Source organism: Somniosus microcephalus, chromosome 11 (assembly GCF_052327205.1).
Source record: "Somniosus microcephalus isolate GS21.2 chromosome 11, FLI_Smic_1.0, whole genome shotgun sequence".
Classification (NCBI taxonomy): domain Eukaryota; kingdom Metazoa; phylum Chordata; class Chondrichthyes; order Squaliformes; family Somniosidae; genus Somniosus; species Somniosus microcephalus.
Window position 1 is genome coordinate 20182678 of NC_140997.1, and position 27187 is coordinate 20209864.

General features: G+C 44.3%; 1 protein-coding gene across 2 annotated transcripts in view; it reads left to right on the top strand.

The window, feature by feature from the left end:
- Positions 1 to 27187, top strand: part of sdk1a (sidekick cell adhesion molecule 1a) — an 897759-nt gene that overhangs the window by 715501 nt on the left and 155071 nt on the right. For both annotated transcript variants that reach the window (XM_086000285.1, XM_086000286.1), the window contains 3 exons: positions 21181 to 21372; positions 21656 to 21777; positions 24203 to 24312. In XM_086000285.1, the coding sequence (XP_085856411.1) occupies positions 21181 to 21372; positions 21656 to 21777; positions 24203 to 24312 (424 nt within the window). The remainder of the gene's footprint in view (positions 1 to 21180; positions 21373 to 21655; positions 21778 to 24202; positions 24313 to 27187) is intronic.

A 27187-nucleotide genomic window follows, 5' to 3' on the forward strand; every position in this document is an offset into this window, starting at 1 on the left:
ATACATTATCGACCCGGCAAAGAGAATGTAGTCCCAGATACCCTCACGCGTGCATTCTGCTCTTCTATGTCAACTTCGAATCTTGCGGATCTTCATACTGACTTATGCCATCCTGGCGTTACCCATATGTTGCACTTTGTGCGATCTAAAAATCCCGCATTTTCTACAGAAGATGTGAAAAGAACATGCTCCACCTGTAGAATTTGTGCGGAATTAAAACCACAATTCTTCCGTCCGTCGGATGGCTCGCTCATACACGCTATGCAGCCTATGCAGCGACTCAGCATTGACTTTAAAGGGCCATTGCCTTCCTCAATGCGAAACACCTACTTGCTTACTATGGTGGACGAATATTCACGCTTTCCCTTTGCTTTCCCCTGTCCCAATATGCTTACTTCCACAGTGATCAAATGTCTCGATCAAGTCTTTTCCCTTTGCGGTACGGCAATTTCATCCACTCTGATCGGGGTCCCTCCTTTATGTCAAGCGAACTCAAAAGTTATCTTCCCCAACGGGGAATCGCCACAAGTAAACGACACCGTATCAGCCCATCAGTAACGGACAGGTTGAGAGATACAGCGGTATCATTTGGAACACTGTTCGTCTTCCACTGAGGTCATGCAACCTACCAGACCAGCAGTGGGAAACTATGCTCCCTGACGTGTTGCATTCCATCAGGTCTCTTCTTTCTACGTCCACCAATGTCACTCCTCACGAGCGATTCTTCAGGTTCCAGCGTCGCTCCACTCATGGGACGTCCCTACTGTCATGGTTGGCAGTTCCAGCCCCGTGCTGCTCCGAAGATTCGTCCGATCTTCCAAAAACGAGCCCCACGTCGACTAGGTGGATAATCCCACTTACACGCACATGCGGTATGCTGATGGCCGGGAGTCCACCGTTTCACTCCGAGATCTGGCTCCCTGTCCAACCAGTCCCACGGACCCAACTTGTAGAGGAACCCATGGTAATGATGCCGATGTTCTGCGCTCCTTTGAGGATGATGCCCTACCTGGGACATCAAGGGATCTGCCGGCTACTCCACTGGATCAATTCGGGGTGCCGAGCGCTTCCCATGGGATGGCCACCCGAAGCCAGGACGCCGGTCAATCCCTGGCTACCAACCAAGATGACGCCAGCTCTGCGCCTGTGGGGACCCACACCCAGAGTCACGATCTCCCCAGTCTTCCGCAGGTCGATCAAGGCGACATGGGTCCCGTCAATCTACCAGTATGGACCAAGCGACCCAGGGACCAAGACACGGTCCGAGGAGACGTGCCTTCCAGCCACAAGCGAAGATCTAAAAGACTGTGCCTATTTGTGGTCCGCCTAATCCACTAGAAGGAAGTCGTCAGACTTCCAAAACTTTCAGGCGGGAAGGATGTCATGAATCTTATCATGACTCATGAAGTAACACTGGACGGCCAGCTGGTGGCGCCATCCAAGGAGTATAAATACTCGGGCGTGGGCCCAGCTTGCTCAAGTTTTTCTGTAACCAGGAACTAGTGATGTAACTAGAAATCTCATGGTTTTGAAACAGTTGATTAAAGCCTCAAACCAAGCGCTCAGTAGTCTTTTTACATCAGGGGATATATTAAATAAACTAATCAAACTCAAAGAGGATAAAACCCTGGTCTGGATGGATTGCATCCACGCATTTTAAAAGAATCTAGGGAAGAGATAGCAGAGGTATAACTACGCATATTTAATAATTCATTAGAAAAAGGTGTAGTGCCAGAGGACTGGCAGACAGCTAATGTAATAATACCTATGTTTAAGAAGGGGGATAGAACATGTCCAGGGAATTATAGACCAGTCAGCTTAATATCGGTGGTAGGAAAAATAATGGAATCCCTACTAAAGGAGAGAATAGAAGAACATCTAGAAACGAAAAGTATAGTAATGACTAGTCAGCATGGATTTCAAAAGGGAAAGTCTTGCTTGACCAACCTTATTGAATTTGTTGAAGAGGTAACAGAGAGAGTAGACAATGGTAATGCAGTAGATGTAAGTTATCTAGATTTTCAAAAGGCCTTCGATAAGGTATCCCATAATGGATTAATGAATAACGTCACAGAATGCGGAGTCGGGACAAGTAGTAGGGTAGATAAAGGGGAACCAGTGGATGTACTATATTTATTTCCAAAAGGCATTCGATAAAGTGCCACATAAAAGGTTATTACACAAGATTAGGGCTCATGGGGTTGGGGCTAATATAGTAGCATGGATAGAGGATTGGTTAATGGACAGAAAACAGAGTAGGATTGGCAGGCTGTAACTAGTGGGCTGCCACAAGGATCAGTGTTGGGGCCTCAGCTATTTACAATCTATATTAATGACCTAGATGAAGGGACCGAGTGTAATCTATCCAAGTTTGCTGATGATACAAAGCTAGGTGGGACAGTAAGCTGTGAGGAGAACACAAAGAGTGCAAAGGGATATAGATAGACTAAGTGAGTGGGCAGTAAGGTGGCAGATGGAGTATAATGTAGGGAAATGTGAGGTTATTCACTTTGGAAGGACGAATAGAAAAACAGAATCTTTTTTCAATGGTGAGAAACTTTCAAATGTTGGTGTTCAGCGAGATTTGGGTGTCCTCGTGCAAGAAACACTGAAAGCTAGCATGCAGGTACAGCAAACAATAAGGAAGGCAAATGGCATGTTGGCCTTTATTGCAAGGGGGTTGGAGTATAAGAGTAAGGAAGTCTTGCTACAATTGTACAGGGCCTTGGTGAGACCACACCTGGAGTACTGTGCACAGTTTTGGTCTCCTTATCTAAGGAAGGATATACTTGCCTTGGAGGTGGTGCAATGAAGGTTCATTCGTTGATGTATAAAGGATATGGAAGCACTGGAGAGGGTGCAAAGAAGATTTACAACGATGATACCAGAAATGCGAGGGTATACATATCAGGAAAGGATGAACAAGTTGGGTCTCTTTTCTCTTGAAAAAAGGCGGCTGAGGGGTGTCCTAATAGAGGTCTTTAAAATTATGAAAGGTTTTGATAGAGTGGATACAGAGAGAATGTTTCCACTTGTGGGGAAGAGCATAACTAGAGGCCATCAATATAAGATAGTCACCAAGAAATCCAATAGGGAATTCAGAAGAAACTTCATTACCCAAAGAGTGGTGTGAATGTGGAACTCGCTACCACAGGGATTGGTTGAAGCGAATAGTATGGATGCGTTTAAGGGGAGGCTGGTCAAGCATATGAGGCAGAAGGGAATAGAGGGTTACGCTGATAGATTTAGATGAGGAAAGATGGGAGGAGGCTCGTGGAGCATAAATGCTGGCATGGACTGGTTGGGCCGAATGGCCTGTTTCTGTGCTGTATATCCTATGTAATCCAATGCATCTTGCAGTCGGCCACCCACAGATGCATCACACAGGTCACCGGTGCCCTGTTTGACAAGTCAGCCAATTATATCAACTTTGCCACTGATGAAGCCAGTGTTACTGAGTGGGCGCTGGGCTTTGCTGCTCTGACTGGCTTCCTACGGGTGCAGGGCATCATCAGCTGCACACATGTGGCCATGAAGGCACCCCATCATCACCCAGTCTTCCATCCCTCAATGTGCAGCTCGTCTGCAACCATAAAAAGATAATTATGCATGTGTGCGCCAAATTCCCTGGCAGCTGTCATGACTCTTTTGCCCCGCGCCAGTCCGCCTTCTCTCAGCTCTTTGCTCCGTCAAACCCACTTACCAACTGGCTGCTTGGAGACAAGAACGAACCACTGAAGACGTGGCTCATGACACCCTTGAGGAAGCCACGAACTGAGGCCGAGGAGAGATATAATGAAAGCCACATGTCCACCAGATGTGTCATAAAGCAAACAATAGGCATGCTTAAAATGCGTTTTGGGTGCCTTGTCAGATCTGGAGGAGCCCTACAGTATGCTCCAGCCAGGGTATCCAGAATCGTGGTCGTCTGCTGCGCGCTGCACAACATAGTGCAGCAACGGGGATTAGCGCTGCATGAGGAGCAAGGCGCAGAGTGCACAACCTCTTCAGAGGAGGAGGAGGAGGATGAGCATCAGCTGGAAGAACATAAGAACATAAGAAATAGGAGCAGGAGTAGGCCAATCGGCCCCTCGAGCCTGCTCTGCCATTCAATAAGATCATGGCTGATCTGATCCTAACCGCCAATCTACTATCACAGAACCATCTCCTGAATCTAACAGAATTAGACACACGAACTAGGAGCAGGATCAGGCTACACGGCCCCTGGGCCCGCTCCGCTACCCACAGGGCCATGACCGATCCGAACCTAGACTCATGTCCAAATTCCTGCCCGCTCCCTGTAACCCTTAATTCCCTTTACTTCTAGGAAACTGTCTATTTCTGTTTTAAATTTATGTAATGATGTAGCTTCTACAGCTTTTTGGGGCAGCATATTCCATGGACCTACCACCCTCTGAGTGAAGTAGTTCCTCCTCATCTCAGTTTTGAAAGAGCAGCCCCTTATTCTAAGACTATGCCCCCTAGTTCTAGTTTCACCCATCATCGGGAACATCCTCCCTGCATCCACCCGATCCAACCCCTTCACAATCTTATATGTTTCAATAAGATCGCCTCTCATTCTTCTGAACTCCAATGAGTAGAGTCCCAATCTACTCAACCTCTCCTCATACGTCCATCCCCTCATCCCCGGGATTAACCGAGTGAACCTTCTTTGTACTGACTCGAGAGAAGGTTCACTCGGTTAATCCCGGGGATGAGGGGATGGACGTATGAGGAGAGGAGAGAAGATGAGGAGGAGCAAGAGGTACCTGAGGTCCAGATGCAAGCAGCACCTGAGCACATTGCTGCCGGGAGGCAGGGATGGCCTCATCATGGCCAGACTTACTTAACTTCCTGCATTACACCCATATGGCTGCCACATGCTATGCCAGGTTCCCCCCCAACATCACCATAAAGCATCCCTACAATGACCAAGCCATTACTTTCACACTGACCCCCATTGCTGCAGGTAACGTTCTGTCTGACCATTCACTCCAACTCACTAAGCCACTTCCAAAGTAGCAGACAAAAATGGGCATGACCGGAAAGTGGTGAAAATAAATAGCTTTATACGTGACATAAGAGTAATGGAACCTTAACAGAAACAGTTCTTTAAACACCCATGTGCTTACCCTTGTGCTACTATTTCTGTGTCATTTTTCGTTTACGCGTGCTTCTACGATGTGCAACCCCTGTGGCTTCAGCAGAGGTAGAGGCAGCCTGCTCACTTCCCTGCTGCGACTGCGTATTCACTTTTGGCAGACGTCCTCTGGGTTTTGGAACCTCTGATGGCCCCGCCAAAGTCTGCTCCTCCTGCGACTGTGCAGGGGCAGACTCGGCCATCGCTCTCCGAGGAGGCATCTGGGGCTCTGAGTGAGGGGGGAGGCAACAGGAGAAAAGTGGGAGCGCTTCACGAGGAGTCCCCACTTCCATGTCCCCTCTCACCATCATCCCTCTCATCGGCCACCTGCACTTCCCTGCTAGCATGGAGCTGCAGAGCACCTTGCTGCACAGCAGTGGTGCCGTGAGGACCCACGTCTACACTGACATCCCTCGTAGAAAGGAGGTCTGTGAGCATCTGCCATCTATTCTCCATAGATAGCATGTGCTCATGTGAGTGGCGCATTAGCTGCTCCATGCAAGTGGCCATTCTTTCCATGGACGAGCCTATAGTCGCCATCACCTGCGACACGGTGGTGCACATGTTGGAGATGGACTCCTCCATTCTCTGCACATTTGCAGACATCATGGTCGCAAAACCTGTCAGAGCCTCCTGCACTTCTTCCTGCACCTGCAGGATCGCCCTCTTTCTCAATGGCCCCCGAGGCTGAGCGACTGCATGCAGCTGAGCAGAGCTGGGAGCATCCTGCACCGTCCAGCGAGGAGTATCCACTGCTGTCCCTGTCTCCACCATCTCCTCTTGCTCACTTGTGACTTGTGAGATACCAGGACCCACCGAGGTGTGCGTGTCTGCACTGGTGCTGGGTGCGCTTAGGTCTGAGGAGTCGTCTTCCTCTTCCGCCTGGACAGTGGCAGGTGCTCTTGATGGACCTGTGGGAGAGTAAAGAGATGATTTAGAAATGTAATATCAAGAATGGGTAACAATATCATTATGCACATGATGAGCATTCACTGGCTGCTGACATTAGTCCCCATATGAGTGACTGCTGTATACCATGTGGCTGTATGAGATGTAATTCTGTCACCAGGTTGCTGAGAGGTCCCCCTCTCTCCGTCTCCCACCACCAGCTGCTCCGCAACTCCTGAGACCTCCAGTGCGACGTCCTCTGCTGCTGTCAAGGTGGCGAATGATGGAGGGTCACCTCTGGTTCTCTCCCTCGCCCTCTTATTGTGGGCTCTCTTCTCCTGCAAGGAGGGAAAGAAGAGATGTTTGAATGAGAGTGATGGCATAAGTGTAAGGAATGTGTAGGTTATATCTTGGGAGTGTGATGACAATGCCAAAGTGCCACTGCAAAGTGGCCTCCTTGTGTGTTGTTAGTTGGTATGATTGCATTAGGATGAGGATGAGTGTGAGGGGTGGGAAGTCGGATGTGGATGTGAGTATGTAGATAGAGAGAGAGCAATGGATGGACGTGCAAGGTATGTTGGTGTGAATAATGATGTGCAGGAGTAGGCTTGGGAAGGCAAAGTGATGGGGATGTGATGACAGGCACAGCAGGATGATGTTAAGTGTGGCTTTGCCTTCACCTTTCCTAATCTCATGAGATCATTGAAGCGCCTCTGGCACTGCACTCAGGTCCTCCTCACCACATCCCTGCTGTTGACCTCCTCTGCAATTTGAAGCCAGGCTCTTTTAGTCTCCTGGGGAGGCCTCTTGCGCCCATCAGCGGGGAAGAGGACCTCCCTGTGTGCTCTGACTCCCTCCACAAGAATATGTAGGGAGTCATCTGAGAACCTGGGTGCAGCCCTCTGCTTCTGTGAAGCGATCTGTGCAAGGCTCAGCAATAGCCAGATGGTGATATGTACTGCCTACACACTTCTAGATGAACCTTCAAATGCACTGTGGCCAAGGCTGCTTTAAATATCCCGGCTGGAAATGAGTCATTGATGACATCATCAGACCCGCACCATTTAATAGGGCCGGGTAATGCGCAGGCCTGCCTTAATAGGTGCCATTAAGGAAAAGTTGCTCTGAGGAGCGAGATGAAAAGAAGAACGGGGTTCCGAGCTGCCACACTGACCGCCTGCACCCGACCTGCCCTCGTAATGAAAATTCTAGCCACAGTTTCAGGCACAGGGCAACTATTTTCCTCCAACCTCCTTCTCCACTGAATTTGCGTCATTAAGCTTCAATGGAAAGCATAAATCTACTTGGGTGTTATTCTGGTGAAAGGGTGAAAACAGGTGCTAAATGGGTGCTGTGCTAATAAGACACAACTATTTGAAAGTCTGGTTTTAGCCCAAAATTTTGGTCCTAATTGCTGATTACCATAATTTGAACTTGCCTGGAGGTGCTAAAGCAGAGACCTGCAGCTTTGGCATTCAAGCGCTAATTAGACACAATTTTCATGGAGATAATATGTGGGCTCCACGCACCCGCTTCCACTGAAGGTGTGGAGTGTGCTGGCTGACGCACAGCTGCACGTTTCAGGATGGCTCAGGGACCGAGTGAGAGGGTGCACAGGTTCTCTGATGCGGCGGAGGAGGGATGTCCTGTACTCATAGGGAGGAAGGAGTCCACCTCGCCCCCCTGTCCCTCCTGCAGCAGCTGGTGTTGCTCTGTCTGGCCTCATGTCCTCCTCCCATTCCTCCTGCAGACCAAGGGGGACGCCTGGCAAGATGCTGATGACCAAGCACTCCCTTTCTCCTGGTGACTCCTACAAGGTGTCCAATAAGGTGGAGTAGCACAGCACTTACTCTTTTTATGTGATGTCCTCAGAGAATTTCCAGAATAAATGTTGATAGAATGTTGGTGAAGTCTTGACAAAGTGTTCCAGAAAGTCTCCTGATGTGTTTCAAAAGTTCTCTTCAAACCTCCAGCAGCAAATTAACAGTAAAAGGTGATTTACCTTTAAGCAGCGCTCAAAACCCTCTGCAACGACTTGTTTACTATCAATCAGCTGGTCGCTGTTAGGAGAGGGCATCAGTTCAAGTATTAGCCGCCAAAATGCCTCCTTAATGAACGCTAGCTGGGAATTTAAGTGGCAGTCAGCTCTTTAACGATCCTCCGGATGGCCAGTCCTATCGTAAGCTTCAACTCCTTTACCAAGATGGCGTCTTACGCTAAACGTGGGCTAAACTGGCCTTTCAGCCGAAAAAATCTCATCTTGGCTCTTTAGCACCTAAAGTATCCAGGAAAACTCGCCATCCTTCTATTTACAAATGGAGTGGAGGAGCAAATTGGTGGAAATTACACGTTATTATCACAATCTCACAGATTGTAATCACCATAGGTTAGATTTTATGAAACAGTGCTACTGACATAGGTATTCGTGTAGCAGGAGCACTAAACTGTTTCTATTAGAAGAGATTGAGGGGTGATTTAATAGAGGTGTGTAAAATTATGAAGGGGTGGGAGAGAGTACAGTATATAGAAACTGACCATTTCCAGCAGTTGAGGGGCCTGGAACAAGGGGACATAGAAGATTATACAAGAGATTTAGGACAGAGAACATGAGAAGCATTTTTACACAGGCTGAGGCTGAGGAATGCACTACAGGAGTTAATAATTGAAGCAGAGGCCATATCAGCATTTAAGAATAGGCTAGATAAGTGATTGAAGGAAAGGGAAATAAAGAGATATGGGAACTGGGCAGGCATTTGGGATTAGGATTATTGCTCATGTGGAGAATAAGCACCAACATGGACTGGTTGGGCTGAATGGCCTGCTTCCGTGTTGTAATTTCTAAGTACGTAATGGGTGCACAAATCTCCACAATCAATATTCTAATTAGTTCTCTGGTGTGCATTATCACTTTTACCGCCAGGCACTAATGAATTGGCCACCCGTTTTACACTCGCCTGATTTTCTTCAATGGAAAGGAAAATTGGACAGGGTGTAAACCGGGCGGCCAATTTTCTTCTGCCCTGTGGCAAAAGTGAAAATTCACCCCTCCGCGCTGCAACTACTAATTTGCAAGCTCCACTCGTAACAGCGCTGTAGTAGCACCTTCGCCACATGGACTGCAGCAGTTCAATAAGAAGTCTCACCATCAAGGACAACTAGGGATGTGCAATAAATGCCAAGCTTGCCAGTGACGCCCACGTCCCCAGAATAAATAATTAAAAAAAAATCTCTGCTGTATTGTACAGTGCAAGGATTGTTCTGAAGGCAGCTGAAGATCAATTTAATTCCTGCCAATCTAATCCAGAAATCGGAACTGAAAGTTTTGCTGCCCGATGTTTCAGATTTCGATTGTTTTACTGTACCAAAATTTATCTCTAATGTACATTATGAGAATTAGTATACTAGAGACGGATTCAGGCTTTTGGCCAGCTTCAGCCATTTAAACCTGGTGGATATCAGTTACAAATGAATTCTGTTGTATCCTAATGCAGCGTCAATAATTTAATTGAAGGCTTTAGATTTAAGTTTTGTTAATTGGGGCATAATAATTATGGTATAATTATTCACCGTAAGTGAACTTGCTATGAAACTTTTTAGTTTCATACTAATGACAGGAAATTAAGTTCTGTTTCGATTGGCGAGATCCAACTGGCAAAAAGTTAATGTATGTCACGAAGAATGGGTTAGTTTGCTCAATTTTCATTTTAACTTTTTTTCCCTTCTCCCCTAAGAAAATTGTTTTCTAAGTATATCCTACCCTTTCACCTGTAAATGCCAATTGACACGCAATTTAAACCTATTCTTTAGGCTGGGTTGCCTATATTTGGTTTTCAGAATTTGAAACATATAAAGATTGACTGCATACTAATACTCCTTCTGTTTTCAGCTGGGCAACATACCTAAACATTCTGTTATCACATTTCAAAACCATTACCTCCACATGTTGTGTCTGCTTCTCCTGCCAGCTCTAAGCTATTTAACACAGGCTGTTAAAAGATCAAAGCTAGTAGGAGCAGCATGGGCCATCAGACCTATTTCATTACAGCACGCAAGCTGCATTGTATTCTGTCTGCAGCAGTCAACAACAAAAAATGCCTCTGTCTTAATTTTCTCAGATGTTTATCAGTTGCTATAAACAGCAGATGTTTGGGCCAAGGGCCAAATACAACATTTGTGTTCTAAGTTGTTTACCAGACTCAACAACTTGAGTTTAGCTTTATGCTTGCTGGGTGGTAAATCAGGAGAGAAACTATCATTGTATCTAAAGATTTTTTTTTGATCTGAAATGCTTCATCAGAATTTTCTAAAGAAATATTAAAATTCATTTTTAAACAATATATGTGGCAGATTTTCCTGTTCCTGTGCCTGGGTGTATCGGGTGCCTAGACACAGCACGTAGAGAAAAATTGGAGGGGGAGGAGCACAGCCAGTAAAGGAGCCCACCCGATTTTTCATTTAAATAAATTGACAGAAAATTGGGCGGGTTCTCTTACAGGTGTGTGATTTCCCCCCCACCCCCCGTCCGCCTGATTTTCCTCTGTGCAAAGTGCCCAGAGGCTATGCAATACACCCAGGAGCAAAAACAGGATCATCTGCCCTATATCTTTCAGCAATATTTCCCTCAACCAAATAATTTAACACTTGCTACATTTATTCTGATATATGCTCATCTGTCTTTGCAAGTCAGTTTGCAAAGCTTCGTTTAGTCTGCCACAGTCTGTGATAGTCTCATTTCTCTCTGTTCTGCTTACATGCTCCATCCTCAAAAAATGTTGGAAGCAGGAGCAGAATTTATCTGTGAAATCTTGAGAGTATTTCTGGATGTTCTGTAGCAGTCAAACCTTTACTTTTTAACGCTTAACTGGAAACATTGCCATTAGTTATCTTCCTGTAGAAGGAGGCCAATGAAAGGGCATGTTAACCCTTTAATGGTAAAGACTGCCCAGCAGTACATAGGAACGTAGGAACAGGAGTAGGCCATTGACCCCCCCCCCCCCCTCGAGCCTGTTCCGCCATTCAATGAGATCATGGCTGATCTGCGACCTAACTCCATACATCTGCCTTTGCCCCATATCCCTTAATACCTTTAGTTAACAAAAAGCTATCAATCTCCAATTTAAAATTAACAATTGGCTTAGCATCAATTGCCGTTTGCGGAAGAGGGTTCCAAACTTCTACCACCCTTTGTGTGTAGAAGTGTTTCCTAATTTCACCCCTGAAAGGTTTGGCTCTAACTTTTAGACTATGCCCCCTAGTCCTAGAATCCCCAACCAGTGGAAATAGTTTCTCTCTATCTACCCTATCTGTTCCCCTTAATATCTTGAAAACTTCGATCAGATCACCCCTTAACCTTCTAAATTCTAGGGAGTACAACCCTAATTTGTGTAATCTCTCCTCGTAACTTAACCCTTGAAGTCCAGGTATCATTCTGGTAAACCTACGCTGCACTCCCTCCAAGGCCAATATATCCTTCCTAAGGTATGGAGCCCAGAACTGCTCACAGTACTCCAGGTGTGGTCTAACCAGGGTTTTGTACAGCTGCAGCATAACTTCTACCCCTTGTATTCTAGTCCTCTAGATATAAAGGCCAGCATTCCATTAGCCTTTTTAATTATTTTCTGTATCTGTTCATGACATTTTAATGATTTATGTACCTGAACCCCCAAGTCTCTTTGCACCTCCACTGTTTTTAGCTTTTCGCCATTTAGAAAGTACCCTGTTCTATCCTTTTTGGGTCCAAAGTGGATGACCTCCCACTTGCCTACATTGAAATCCATTTGCCACAGTTTTGCCCATTCACTTATTTTGTCGATATCCCTTTGTAACTTTATGCTTTCATCTACACTGCCTACAATGCCGCCTATCTTTGGGTTGTTGGCAAATTTGGATATATGACTTTCTATGCCATCATCTATGTTATTAATAAACACTGTGAATAGTTGAGGCCCCATCACAGATCACTGCGGGACACCACTAGTCATATCCTGTCAATTTGATTACCTACCCATTATCCCTACTGCGTGCCCCCTGCCGCTCAGCCAATTTCCTAACCAGGTCAATAATTTGCTTTCAATTCCGTGGGCTTCTACCTTAGTTAACAGTCTCTTATGTGGGACTTTATCAAATGCCTTCTGGAAGTCCATATAAATAACACCCATAGACATTCCCCTGTCCCCTACTTTAGTCACCTCCTCAAAAAATTCAATTAGGTTTGTCAGGCATGACCTACCTTTCACAAATCCATGCTGGCTCTCTCTGATCAACTGAAAATTTCCGAGGTGTTCAGTCACTCTATCTTTAATTATAGACTCTAGCAATTTCCCAACAACAGATGTTAGGCTAACTGGTCTATAATTCCCCGGTTTCCCCCTCTCGTTATTCTTAAATAGCGGAGTGACATGTGCTATTTTCCCATCTAAAGGAACGGTTCCTGAATTGAGAGAACTTTGGAAGATTATAGTTAGGGCATCTGCAATGTGCTCACCTACTTCCTTTAAAACCCTGGGGTGGAAACCATCTGGTCCTGGGGAATTGTCTCTCTTTAGTGCCATTATTTTCTTCATTACTGTTATTTAACTTACAGTTATGTCTGCAAAGCAGCAACTAAAGGAGACGGCTTTAAACTAATGAAGGGGTGAGGGAGGATTCAGGAAAGAGTAAATTTTAAAGCAGCAAGAGAAATGCCAAGGCTCTAGAGCAGAGCAGAGTTTTGGGTAAAAATAAGCAGAGTGGGTCAGGAAGGGACAGAGAGAGTAACAAAGGTATTAGGGCATCAGTGACTAAGGTGACATCAGGGAAAAATAGAAAAAAGCGAAAGGCACTCTATCTGGGTGCGCGAAGCATTCACAACAAAATAGATGAATTAACAGCGCAGATAGACATTAATAGGTTTAATCTCATAGCCATTACGGAGATGTGGTTCCAAAGTGACCAAGGTTGGGAACTAAATATTCCAGGATACTTAACTTTTAGAAGAGATAGGCAAAATGGAAAAGGATGAGGGGTAGCCCTGATAATAAAGGATGGGATAAAGACAGTAGAGAGAGAGGATCTTAGCTCCGAAAATCAAGAAGTAGAATAGTTTGGGTAGAGCTATGAAACAGCAAGGGGCAGAAAACATCGGTGGGAGTTGTTTATAGGCCCCCAAACAGCAGTTGTAATGTAGGACAGAGTATAAATCAGGAAATTAGAGGTGAGTGTAACAAGGGTAATACAGTAATCATGGGGGACTGTAATCTACATATAGACTGGGTGACATAAGAAAACTACTAGGCACTTGGTCTAAGCGTTAAACAAAGCTTTAATCAACTGTTTTACAACATGTAGATCTAGTTGTGTCCTTCACTAGTTCCTGTAAAAGAATGTCCTGAACAAGCTGGGCCCATGCCCGAGTATTTATACTCTCCCTGGACAGCGCCACCAGCAGGCCGCCCAGTATTATTTCATAAGTCATTTCCACATGAATGGCTGATTCATGTCACTGGGCAAACCAAATTTGCAGTAATAGTGTGGAGGACAAATTCATGGAATGTATACAAGATAGTTTTCCAGATCAGTATGTTGTGGAACCAACTAGGGAATAGGCTATTTAAATCTAGTATTGTGCAATGAGAAAGGGTTAATTAATAGCCTTGTAGTAAAGGGGCCCTTAGGGAAGAGTGACCATAATATGATAGAATTTTCTATTAAATTTGAAAGTGATTTCGCTAAATCCGAAACTAAGGTCTTAAATCTAAACAAAGCAAACTATGTAGGTATGAGGGGCGAGTTGGCTAAGGTAGATTGGGAAACTACATTAAAAGGTATGATGGTAGACAAGTAATGGCTAGCGTTTAAAGAATTAATACATAATTTGCAACAAATATACATTCCTTTAAGGCACAAAAACCCCACAGGAAAAGTGGTCCAACCGTGGCTAACAAGAGAAGTTAAAGATAGTATTAGATCAAAGAAAGAGGCTTATAATGTTGCCAAAAAGAGCAGTAAGCCTGAGGATTGGGAGGATTTTAGAATTTAGCAAAGGAGAACCAATAAATTGATAAAGAAAGGAAAATAGAATATGAGAGTAAACTAGCAAGAGACATAAAAACAGACTGTAAAAGCTTCTATAGATTTGAAAAAGGAAAAGATTAATGGAAGTAAATGTGGGTCCCTTAAAAGCTGAGACAGGAGAAATTATAATATAGAATATGGAAATGGCAGAGAAATTCAACCAATACTTTGTGTCTGTCGTCACGGAAGAAGACGCAAAAAACCTCCCGGAAATAGTGGAGAAACAAGGGCCTAGCGAGAATGAGGAACTGAAAGAAATTAGTATTAGTAAAAAAAAGTAGTACTGGAGAAATTAATGGGACTGAAAGCCGATAAATCTCCTGAACCTGATGGCCTACATCCTAGGGTTTTGAAAGAGGTTGCTATAGAGCTAGTGGATGCATTGGTTGTCATCTTCCAAAATTCCATAGATTCTACAGGAAACTTTGTGCTATCCAGCACCGACGGGACCAAGCTGTTGCCGTTCCCTCAAAACTGCCGGACACACCAGCGTTAATGTTGAAGCATACGGAGCTTTTCATCTCCGTATCTGACAACAAACACTGTTGCTTAGCAACAGCTTCTAAACAGTCGGCCCGTACCTTGGAAGCGTCTCTGTAGCTTAGCAACAGCTTCAGAGAGACTTTGCAGAGCCTGACTGTTGAAAAAAAAGCCACGAGAAGTAAAAAAACCTAACAAAACGGCTCCTGATTTTTGCCGGTGGCTCGAGCTTGCCGGACATTTAGCCTCCGGATAACACAAAGTTTCCTGTAGAATGTTTCCCGCGGATTGGAAGGTAGCAAATGTAACCCCACTATTTAAGAAAGGAGGGAGAGAGAAAACGGGGAACTACAGACCAGTTAGCCTGACATCAGTAGTAGGGAAAATGCTAGAATCTATTATTAAGGACGTGGTAACAGGGCACTTGGAAAATAATAATAGGATTGGCAGAGTCAACACGGATTTATGAAAGGGAAATCATGTTTGACGAATCTGTTAGACTTTTATGAGGTTGTAACTAGCAGAATAGATAAGGGGGAACCAGTGGATGTGGTGTATTTGGATTTTCAGAAGGCATTCGATAAGGTGCCACACAAGAGGTTACTAAACAAAATTAGGGCTCATGGGATTGGGGGTAATATACTAGCATGGATTGAGGATTGGTTAACGGACAGAAAACAGAGAAGGAATAAACGGGTCATTATCGGGTTAGCAGGCTATAACTAGTGGGGTACTGCAAGGATCTGGACCACTCAAAGACCCTGCTAAGAAAGCACTATTCAGCCTGCGCCTCTCAACCAATCTGACGACTCCCAGTGATTCAGAGACACAGAGTGTCCACAGCGCCTGGTCTGCACTCAAGGCCTCCATAATCAGCACCTGTGAAGAGACGCTTGGTCACTCGACCAGGAAACTCCAAGACTGGTTCGACGAGAACGACCAGGAGATCCAGGAGCTAATAAGCCGCAAGCGCAAGGCATTCCTGATCTGGATACAGCAACACAACTCAAGAGCAAGAAAGCAGCTCTATAGACACCTGAAGGCCGAGGTCCAACAAAAAACTTGCGACCTAAGGAACAGATGGTGAGTGGGGAAAGCGCAGGAGATCCAGCAGTTAGCCGACAACCACGATGTGTGTGGATTCTTTAGCGCAGTCAAGACCACCTATGGCCCAAGCACCCAAGATCCTACTCCACTGCGGGCCAAGAACAGAGAGGCAGCCAGTGTCTGCTGGAAGGAGCACTTCGAAGATCTCCTTAACTGCGACTCTGTCTTCGATGCGAGTGTCCTCAACTCCATCCCGCAGCATGCTACCCGCCACCACCTCAGCACAACCTCAGCCCGGCATGAGGTTGAAAAGACCATCCGACAACTAAAGAACAACAAGGCCTCAGGAGCAGATGGAATCCTCGCCGAGGTACTAAAGCATGACGGAGAAGCACTATTGGCGCGAATACATGAACTAATTTCTCTTATTTGGAAGGAGGAGAGCATGCCAGGGGACCTCAGAGACACTGTAATCGTGACCATTTTCAAGAAAGGTGACAAGTCCGATTGCGGCAATTACAAAGGAGTTTCCCTGCTGTCTGCCACAGGGAAAGTCATCACAAGAATCCTCCTCAATCGCCTTCTCCCAGTGGCTGAAGAGCTCTTCCCAGAGTCACAATGCGGATTTCGCCCACTAAGGGGCACAATGGACATGATCTTCACCGCTTGTCAAATACAAGAGAAATGCAGGAAACAGCACCAACCGCTGTACATGGCCTTCTTTGACCTCACAAAGGCATTCAACACAGTCAACCGTGAGGGATTATGGAGTGTCCTCCTCAAATTCAGCTGCCCTCAGAAGTTGTCACCATCCTCCGCCTGCTTCACGACGACATGCGAGCCGTGATCCTGACCAACGAATCCACCACAGACCCAATTCACGTACGGACCGGGGTCAAGCAAGGCTGTGTCATCACCCCAACGCTCTTCTCGATCTTCCTTGCTGCAATGCTCCATCTCACCCTCAGTAAGCTCCCCGCTGGAGTGGAGCTAATCTACAGAACAAGCGGGAAACTATTCAACCTCCATCGCCTCCAGTCCAGATCCAAGGTCGTCCCCTCCTCTGGTATGCAGATGGCGCTTGCGTCTGCGCACAACTCTGAGGTCGAACTCCAAACCATCGTCAACACATTCACCGAAGCGTAAGAGAGCATGGGCCTTACACTAAACATCCGTAAGACAAAGGTCCTCTACCAACCTGCCCCCACCACACAGTACTCATAGAATCATAGAAGGTTACAGCACGGAAGGAGGCCATTTTGGCCCATCGTGTCCGCGCCTGCCAACAAAGAGCTATCCAGCCAAATCCCACTTCCCAGCTCTTGGTCCATAGCCCTGCAGGTTAGAGCATCCCAAGTGCACATCCAAGTACTTTCTAAATGTGGTTAGAGTTCCTGCCTCTACCACCCTTTCAGGCAGTGAGTTCCAGACCTCTCAACCCTCTGGGTGAAGAAATTTCCCCTCAGATCCCCTCTAAACCTTCCACCAATTACTTTAAATTTGTGCCCCCTGGTTTTTGACCGCTCTGCTAAGGGAAATAAGTCCTTTCTATCCACTTTATCTATGCCCCTCATAGTTTTATACACCTCAATAAGGTCTCCCCTCAGCCTCCTCTGTTCCAAGGAAAACAGACCCAGCATATCCAGTCTTTCCTCATAGCTAAGATTCTCTACTCCCAGCAACATCCTTGTAAATCTCCTCTGTACCCCCTCTAGTGCAATCACATCTTTCCTGCAATGTGGTGACCAGAACTGCACGCAGTACTCTAGCTGAGGCCTAACTAGTGTTTTATACAGTTGAAGCATAACCGCCCTGCTCTTGTATTCTATGCCACGGCTAATAAAGGCAAGCATTCCGTATGCCTTCTTAACCACCTTATCTACCTGGCCTGCTACCTTCGGGGATCTGTGGACATGCACTCCAAGGTCCCTTTGTTCCTCTACAATACTTAGTGTCCGACCATTTAATGTGTATTCCCTTTCCTTGTTAGCCCTCCCCAAATGCGTTACCTCACACTTCTCTGGATTGAATTCCATTTGCCACTGTTCTGCCCACCTGACCAATTTATTGATATCTTCCTGCAGTCTACAGCTTCCTTCTTCAGTATCAACCACACAGCCGATTTTAGTATCATCTGCAAACTTCTTAATCATACCCCCTATATTCAAGTCTAGATCATTGATATATACCACAAAAAGCAAGGGACCTAGTACTGAGCCCTGCGGAACCCCACTAAAAACAGCCTTCCAGTCACACAAACGCCCATCAACCATTACCCTCTGCTTCCTGTCTCCGAGCCAGTTTTGAATCCAACTTGACACTTTGCCCTGGATCCCATGGGCTTTTAACTTCGTGACCAGTCTGCCATGTGGAACCTTATCAAAAGCCTTGCTAAAGTCCATATACACTACATCAAACTCACTACCCTCATCTACCCTCCTTGTTACCTCCTCAAAAATTCAATCAAATTTGTCAGACACGACCTTCCCTTAACAAATCCGTGCTGACTATCCTTGATTAATCCGTGTCTTTCTAAATGAAGATTTATCCTGTCCTTCAGAATTCTTTCCAATAATTTTCCCACCACTGAGGTTAAGCTGACTGGCCTGTAATTACTCAGTCTATCCTTTTCTCCCTTTTTAAACAAGGGTATCACATTAGTAGTCCTCCAGTCCTTCAGCACCACACCTGAAGCCAGAGAGGATTGAAAAATGATGATCAGGGCCTCTGCTATTTCCTCTTTTGCTTCGCTTAACAGCCTGGGATACATTTCATCCGGGCCTGGGGACTTATCCACTTTTAAAGCTGCTAAATCCCTTAATACTTCCTCTCACTATGTTTATTTCATCTAATATTTCACACTCCTCCCTGATAGCAATGTCTGCTTCGCCCCTCTCCTTTGTGAAAACAGATGCAAAGTATTCATTAAGAACTCTACCGACATCGCCCGCCTCCACACACAGATTACCCTCATGATCTGTAATAGGCCCTACCCTTTCTTTAGTTATCCTTTTACTCTTAATATATTTATAAAACATCTTTGGGTTTTCCTTGATTTTACTTGCCAAGTATTTTTCATGTTCTCTCTTTGCTTTCCTAATATCCTTTTTAATTGCACCCCTGCACTTTCTGTACTCCTCTAAAGATTCTGGAGTATTTAGCCCTTGGTGTCTGTCATACGCCTCCCTTTTTTTCTTTATCCTACCCTGTATGTCTGTAGACATCCAGGGGGCTCTAGATTTGTTAGTCCCACCTTTTTTCTTAAGGGCACATATTTGGTCTGAACCCTCCATATCTCCTCCTTGAATGCCTCCCACTGCTCTGACACTGATTTACTTTCAAGTAGCTGTTTCCAGTCCACTATGGCTAAATCCCCCCAATTATCAAAATCCACAACGAGGCCTTGGACAACGTGGACCACTTTCCATACCTCGGGAGCCTGCTGTCAACAATGACGATGTCCAACACCGCCTTCAGTGTGCCAGTGCAGCCTTCGGTCGCCTGAGGAAGAGAGTGTTTGAAGACCAGGATCTCAAACCCGGCACCAAGCTCATGGTCTACAGAGCAGTAGTGATTCCCGCCCTCCTGTATGCTTCAGAGACATGGACCATTTACAGCAGGCACCTCAAAGCACTGGCGAGGTACCACCAACGCTGCTTCTGCAAGATCCTGCAAATCCATTGGCAGAATAGGCGCACCAACGTCAGTGTTCTCCCTCAGGCCAACATCCCCAGCATCGAAGCTTTGATGACGCTTGATCAGCTCCGATGGATGGGCCACATCGTCCGCATGCCCGATACGAGACTCCCAAAACAAGCGCTCTACTTGGAACTCCGACACGGCAGGAGAGCCCCAGGTGGGCAGAGGAAACACTTCAAGGACACCCTCAAAGCCTCCTTGAAAAAGTGCAACATCCCCTCTGACACCTGGGAATCCCTGGCCCAAGACCGCACAAAGTGGAGGAGAAGCATCCAGGAAGGCGCCGAACACCTCGAGTCTCTTCACCGGGAGTAAGCGGAAGCCAAGCGCAAACAACAAAAGGAGCGCACGTCAACCCAAGCACCCCACCCACCCGCCCCTTCAACCACCATCTGCCCCACCTGTGACAGAGACTGTCGGTCCCGCATTGGACTCATCAGTCACCTGAGAACTCATTTTAAATGTGGAAGCAAGTCATCCTCTGTTCCGAGGGACTGCCTAAGAAGAAGAAGAACTGCAAGGATCAGTGCTTGGGCCTGAGCTATTCTCAATCTACATCAATGATTTGGATGAGGGGACCAAATGTAATATATCCAAGTTTGCTGATGATACACAGCTGGGTGGGAATGTAAGTTGTGAGGAGGATGCAAAGAGGCTTCATCATCATGGGGATATAGATAGACAAGCTAAGTGAGTGGGCAAGAACATGGCAAATGGGATATAATGTGGAGAAATATGAAGTTATTCACTTTGGTCGGAAAAAAAGAGAAGCAGAGTATTTTTTAAATGGTGAGAGATTGGGAAATGTTGGTGTTCAGAGGGACCTGGGTGTCCTTGTACACGAATCACTGAAAGTTAACATGAAGGTGCAGCAAACAATTAAGAAAGCAAATGGTATGTTGGCCTTTATTACAAGAGGATTTGAGTATAAGAGTAAAGACGTCTTACTGCAATTATATAGGGCCCTGGTGAGACCACACCTGAAGTATTGTGTACAGTTTTGGTCGCCTAAGGACAGATATACTTGCCATAGAGGGAGTGCAACAAAGGTTCACCAGACTGATCCCTGGGATGGGGGGATTGTCCTATGAGGAGAGATTGAGTAGACTGGGCCTATATTCTCTGGCGTTTAGAAGAATGAGAGGTGATCTCGTTAAAATATACAAAATTCTTATAGGGCTTGACAGGGTAGATGCAGGGAGGATGTTTCCCATGGCTGGAGAGTCTAGAACCAGGGGTCACAGTCTCAGAATAAGGGGTCGGCCACTTAGGACTGAGTTGAGGAGAAATTTCTTCACTCAGAGGGTGGTGAATCTTTGGAATTCTCTACCCCAGAGGGCTGTGGAGGCTCAGTCGTTGAGTATATTCAAGACAGAGATTAATAGATTTTTGGATATTAAGGGAATCAAAAGGATATGGGGATAGTTCAGGAAAGTGGAGTTGAGGTAGAAGATCAGCCATGATCTTATTGAATGGCGGAGCAGGCTCATTGGGCTGACTGGCCTACTCCTGCTCCTATTTCTTACGTTCTTGTGAGTTAAAACTGCACCTTCAGACAAACTGTGTCGATCAACAAAAAGGAGTTTTAAGCTCAATAGAACACAAGGATATTTGGACTGTATTTTCTGAATTTGTTTTCTATGAACTGTCTTCAAACCTGCATCGTGAACTTGTTCATTTCATTATTGTCGGATCCATTTCTCTGTAGAAAGAATTTGATACATGATTTTTAAATATATCAGGTCACAGACTGACAAAAACAGAGTAGTGTTTGCTGAAGGAGCATGTATTCTAAATCGGTACCAAAGTACTTGTAAAATACAGACAGAGATCAATCCCGGTTGAATGCCTATCTGTCATTCTGTGCTGTGTAGGTTACCAGGTTTCTTGGGAGGTGTATAACCGAAATGAAAGTCGTTTGAGCCGCATATTATCAAGCACAACGCATGAATACAAGGTAACAGGACTGGCTTCTCTTACTACCTACACCATCGAGGTGGCAGCTATGACAGCAGCTGGAAGTGGAGTTGTGACATTATCTACCATCTCATCTGGAGTACCACCAGGTGAGACATCCTTTTGTAATAGGGGTGTGGTTGGCACAGTGATCTTAACTTACTCATGACTTGACCCTTTCAATTGGGTAAGATCTTTTAATGAATAAGAACATAACTTGAGCTCTGCTGTTGGGTGTTCTAAATAGAGGATGAATTTACAGTGCAGAATTTACAGGAGTTCTAGATCAGTTGCTTTCACTAATGCAATAATCTGCTTGCCTTCTCGTCGGTGCTCAAGGTGAAAAGAAAAGAAAGGGGATGATACTGTGTATTAAACTTGTCTGTTTTCCAGAACTCCCAGGTGCTCCATCCAACCTTGTGATCTCAAATATCAGTCCTCGATCAGCCATGCTGCAGTTCCGGCCAGGGTTTGATGGGAAAACGTCCATCTCAAAATGGATAGTGGAAGGACAGGTCTGTGGCACATTTTTAGATGTGGTACTATGCAAAACACACAAATGTACAGCAGATTTTCAGCTATAGTACAAAACCTAGCACATTTCTATCGAGCAATTCAATGGAGTGAGTAGAAATCTGTGTATGAGCTAGCCATTGATTAAACCTTTTTGCATTTTGCTTACAGCAAATTATAAGCTCTCCTACCTACAAGCTGAATTTTCTAACTGACCTGGTAGATCTACCTGCTAACAATGAAGAACTGTATTGCTTTGAACTATATCTATCCACTATATTTTGGAAGAAATCTTTCTGGTATAGAACAAATAGTCAAGTTTACATAAGATACTGCAAAGTAAATAGTTTTCACTGAATCCATGAAAAGAAAACCTCAAAATCTGGTTTAAAAAAAGATGATAGAAACTGCATAAAGGCAGGAAAGTTTTACATTCCATTGACTCCTGCTTTCATGGTTTACTTGGGTGCAGTACACATTTATAACCAATCTGAGGAAGTATCAGACCACACTCTCATAAGGTAATCCTAGTTTTCTTTATTTAAAAAAAACTGAAGTTTAGATCAACATCAAGCTGTGATACATGTTTATGATTAAAGTACTTTGACACTATGTGGCACTAAGTTCAGAGTGAACTGAAACCAGAACCCATCATCTGCTATTAAAACGAAGTTCTCAGCTACACTGTTGTTTGGAATGGCTCCTGGGATTTGCAATTTTCCCCAGGTCAGGGGCTAATTGGTTTAATGCCAATTTTTCAATTGATGAATCCGCTATCACTCAAGAAGTGTTCTTTCCTATCAGAGAAATAAGAATTACATAATCTGATATCTGCTAATAAGCAATTTATGCTGCAATCATTTTCTTCAGTGAGAACAGCAACAACATGTAACAACTTAACATTTATATAGTACTCCTCACATAAAATAACATTTTGCAAGAGAGAAAGAACTTGCATTTAAATAGCACATTATCATGTCCTCAGAATGTCACAAAGCACTTCGCAACCAATGAATTACATTTGAAGTGTTGTCAATGTTGTTACGTAGGCAGATGCGGCAGCTAATTGCACACAGTAAAGTGCTCAGCAAACAGCGAATGAGATGAATGACAGGTTCATTGGGTTTTTTTTCTCCCATGCTTTTAGTTGGTAGGAGGGGACATGTGGACAAGGAGCAGGAAGTAAAGGAACTCAGGAGAGACTGAAGGCACAGCCAGAGAAAGTCTTTAGGAGGCTTTTGAAGATGGGGAAAGTGAGGTAATGAGGTGACATAGTTTGGAAGAGAGTTCCAGAGGTCACAGAACAATGGCTGCAAAATCTACCTCTGATGAAGGAGCAGAGGGGGGTGGGGACTAGCAGTAATCCAGACTCAGAGGAATGGAGGTTGTGGGCTGGGACATATGATTAGAGAAGATTACCCAACAATGTGGGGTGATTTGGCTTTAAGAATGAGGAGAAGGATTTTGAAACTAAAACAGAAAATGCAGCAGGTCAGGCAGCATCTGTTGGGAGAACACAAGTCAATCAACATTTTGGATATTGAACCCTTCCTCAGTTTTTCTTGCCTGCTTTCCTACTATTGCCTCTTTTCCTCCTTATGTCCAGATTTCCTTCCGGCTCTGCCACATGGAGAGGCCACGGTGCAAGGGGATCTTTTTACTCTCTGTAGCTCAGACATAGAAAGGCAGACTCGAGATACTGAGAGCTCCTTCAGAGAGAAACTGGAGGAAATGTCTCCTGCTTCACTGCCACATGTGCCAACCGTGTTGTAGTGGGAGAAACCAGCTTTCTACAAACAGAGCGCTGGACTACACTTGAGTACAAATAGAAGATTCCTGATACTGATACTTGGAGATTAGGGAAGATCACAAGCGTGCTGGCAATGCAAATTTACAGCTACTCCCCAGACATTAACTGACGATACTGCTGTCACCAGCAGTAAGGTCTAACCTTGGTGTCAGAGTACCTCATTACTAGAGGGGGAAAATACCTGACTCATCCAAAATAAATGTGCCTTTTCACAGCAAGTGCTGAGAATTCCAATGTTTAATTCTTTGAAGATTAACAATGTGTAGGAGGAATGGAAATTCTTATTACTCTGATTATTTGTATATAATTAGTAAAAAAAAGTATTTATTTGAATTTGGAATTCTACCTAGAATTTAAAACCAATGCTGTAAATTAACTTCCCTATCTGGATTATGACTTTCTATAGTTTAATTGTAATAGTTAAATAAGCTAATAACTGTTTTAAATGTCTAAAGCATAATATATATCAAATGTTTTGTTTTACCTATTGCCTGTTAGCATATATTATTGATAGAACCTTCCATTTTCACAATAGTCTAAGTCAAACAACTTTTCCCTCCTAATTAAATAGATTATATCTACTAGCATCAGTTATAGTTGATGTTTTTTATTCTCAGATTGGAGTAATGGGAGAGGATGAAGAATGGGTTTTACTATATGAAGCAGAGAATGAACCAGATGCCCAGGTGTTAGAGATCCCAAACTTAACTCCTTATACCTACTACAGGTGAGATGAAGGATGCTGATGTGTAGAGTCCATATACTTGTTTTAACCTTAATGTAAATTGTAGTCATGCTGTTTTAATTTACTCTTGCATAAAGCTTCTGTGGAAAATGAAATCAAAGAATTTGGGGGAATGGCTTATCAGGGTGTTAGCACTTTGCCATTGCACCTCTGCCATTTGGTTTTTAATCCATCCCAGGCTTGATGGGATGAAGATATCTGTGGGCAATAAGTGCCCCATGTGACATGAGTGCAGCTAGTCTCAAACCCATTGCTAGCAGCTGTGGGCCCATAGCATAAAACTGCCCGTATCTTGTCACAAAGTTGGCCGTTTCACTCGGGCCATAGAATGGCAGGTGTGAAAGGTGAAAACATTCACACAAGTACAATGAAGGCTGCTCATCAGAAGTTGGGTTAAGACACATTGTTGAGGCAATGAAGAGGGAGCTTTACTCTACGTCCGGCTATGTTGCACCTGACGTGATGCTGACAGTGGATGATGAAAATTAAAGAAGGATTTTGTTCACCTTGAATTCACCAGTGCAACAAAAATGAAAACTATAATTGTGTAGAAACAGACTGCAAAAGCTTTCTTTGATAACCTCAAGGTAACCTCTGGATTGCCTCAGTAATGAAGACCCAGTTATACCCAGTAACTTCATGGAGGTATTTCCTAGATCTCCACAGCTGTCATCTGCTGCAGTACTGGAGTTGCTTTTCAACTAAGTGTTCCTGTCCCAGCTCCTAGCTAGCATCTGATGCGCCATCAATTACTCAAAAGACCGAAGTTGAGCGAGTAACAATCAGGCTTTTATTAACTAAAGAATGAAGGTCTTGTCTCGAGTGGTCGACCCGTCCAGAATACTAAGGGACTGGGAGGTAGTCACTTATATACCTGGAATAGTGGGAGGAGTCAGCCGAGGCATGTCCAGACCTGTACCTAGTGGAATACACATACAGACACAGACAGGTATGACAGTGGTTTACCACAGCATCTACCAGGCAAATAGTTTTAAGCATATTGTACAACACATCAGTGCCATCATGGGTAGATGGAGGATATTGAAGGGCCCTGTGCTGTCATAACAATATGAAAAATAAAGTAATCATTTATCATTTGTGGTATGACTATCAAGGCTAAACTGACACATTTCCACTTAAGAGACTTATTTTGTCGCTCGTGAGTAATCTGGTCATCTTGTTTCTGGAGATGTAAACTGTGTTATGTGGGTGGTCTTGGCACATCATCTGTTTTTGCAGCACGTGGAAATGATGTGTCAGTGCAGTAGAAATTAAAAAGAAACTCACTGACTTTCATTTGTGTACATAATGCAGTAATTTGTAGCAAATAGAAATTGTTTAATTATATGCTGTTAAAAATGTCGTACTTGTGATTTAAAATAGTGTTGCACCTTTGAAACCCAAATAAGCTTTAATTGTAAGGTGAAAAAAATCACACTGTCTTCATCATTCCACCTACCAAGGCTGTTGCATGGTGCTGGAAGTCTTGAGGCCATATTTTGTTGCTTGGATATTTTTCAACTGGTGTTGAAAAATAATTTTACATTCTATAATCCTTTAAACAACAATCCCAATCATTGCACCATTTGGTAGTGTTTTTAACTCCTGAAAATGGCTTTGTCCCTTGTGGGTAATGGATCTGTCATACTTATTCAGTTACCACAATAATCGACTAATGTCTCATATGAAATACATAACTAATGTCTGGGGCATTTTTCAGACGTTGCCATGCTATAATTAATATCTTTTTAGTACAACTGTTCGCCATGATTGATTAGTAGTGTTTGAGAGTAATCTAGTTTGACAGATGGAACACCTGATTGACAGAGCCTTTTTCATGAGAGCAGTTCACTTATGATTTGCAAACTAGAAATAAGGAAAATTTTAGATATAATTCTATTAAATCTACACAAAGGACTTCCATTTAATGAAAATCACAGAATGAATTTTATAAAACCAGTGCTTTGCTCACAGCTTGTCATTATTCTAAACCCTGGGAGTGCAATACATCTGCATATATAGAAACTCCTTAGGTTGGTATTTCTGAGGTGTGGTGTGATGTGCTGCTCCTTGGCAGTATGAATCATTTTACAGCCAAGTGATATAACTTTCTCCAGTTAAAAAAAAATTCAAAGCATAATTCAGCTCACTGATTTATCTCATAACAATCTGGGCTTCATTTTAGAAAATCTTTCAAAAATTATTAACAATGTCAAAAGAATAAATGGATCATTGCTTCTGAATGATGTCTTATGTACATTTTTTAAACTCATGTGAAAGGAAAGATTCAAAAGCATCAACACCATTTATTTTCTTTTATGTGTAAGTGGAAATGGTAACAAAGGGTCAAAATTCACAGTAGATCCAAAAGCTAAGAAAATATTAGTCCTACTTCTTTTCCAAAACTTTGGTTATCTGATTTTCTTCGTGGCCATTTAAAAAAGTTATTTGTGCTATTTCCCCCTGCCCTTTTTTGGATCCCTGGCTGCCATGCGCCATTTTGTGGCTATAAGATTAGGCAGGTCATTTGCTGCCAATTTCTAACAGCCGTTGGAAATTGTGGGGGGGGGGGGGGGGGGAGTGCCCCTGATAGCTTGCTAGGTAAATGCACAAGTTTGTGTGGTACTGAACCATACAGAGCATCAACGCTCCCCTGCTGTGTGCTGACTTCACTAATAACTGTCAGGACAGTGATGGGAGTCTATTACTGGTCTTGATGTCCCTGGGATAAGGCGGGGGAACTAAACCAGGGTTCCCACTACTGATTGCTGTCCAGTGACCCTTGCTGCAAAGTGTGTGTACCTGGACATCAGGTGAGGTCAGGATCAAACAGCTTGCTTTCCCTGGTCACAGTGTT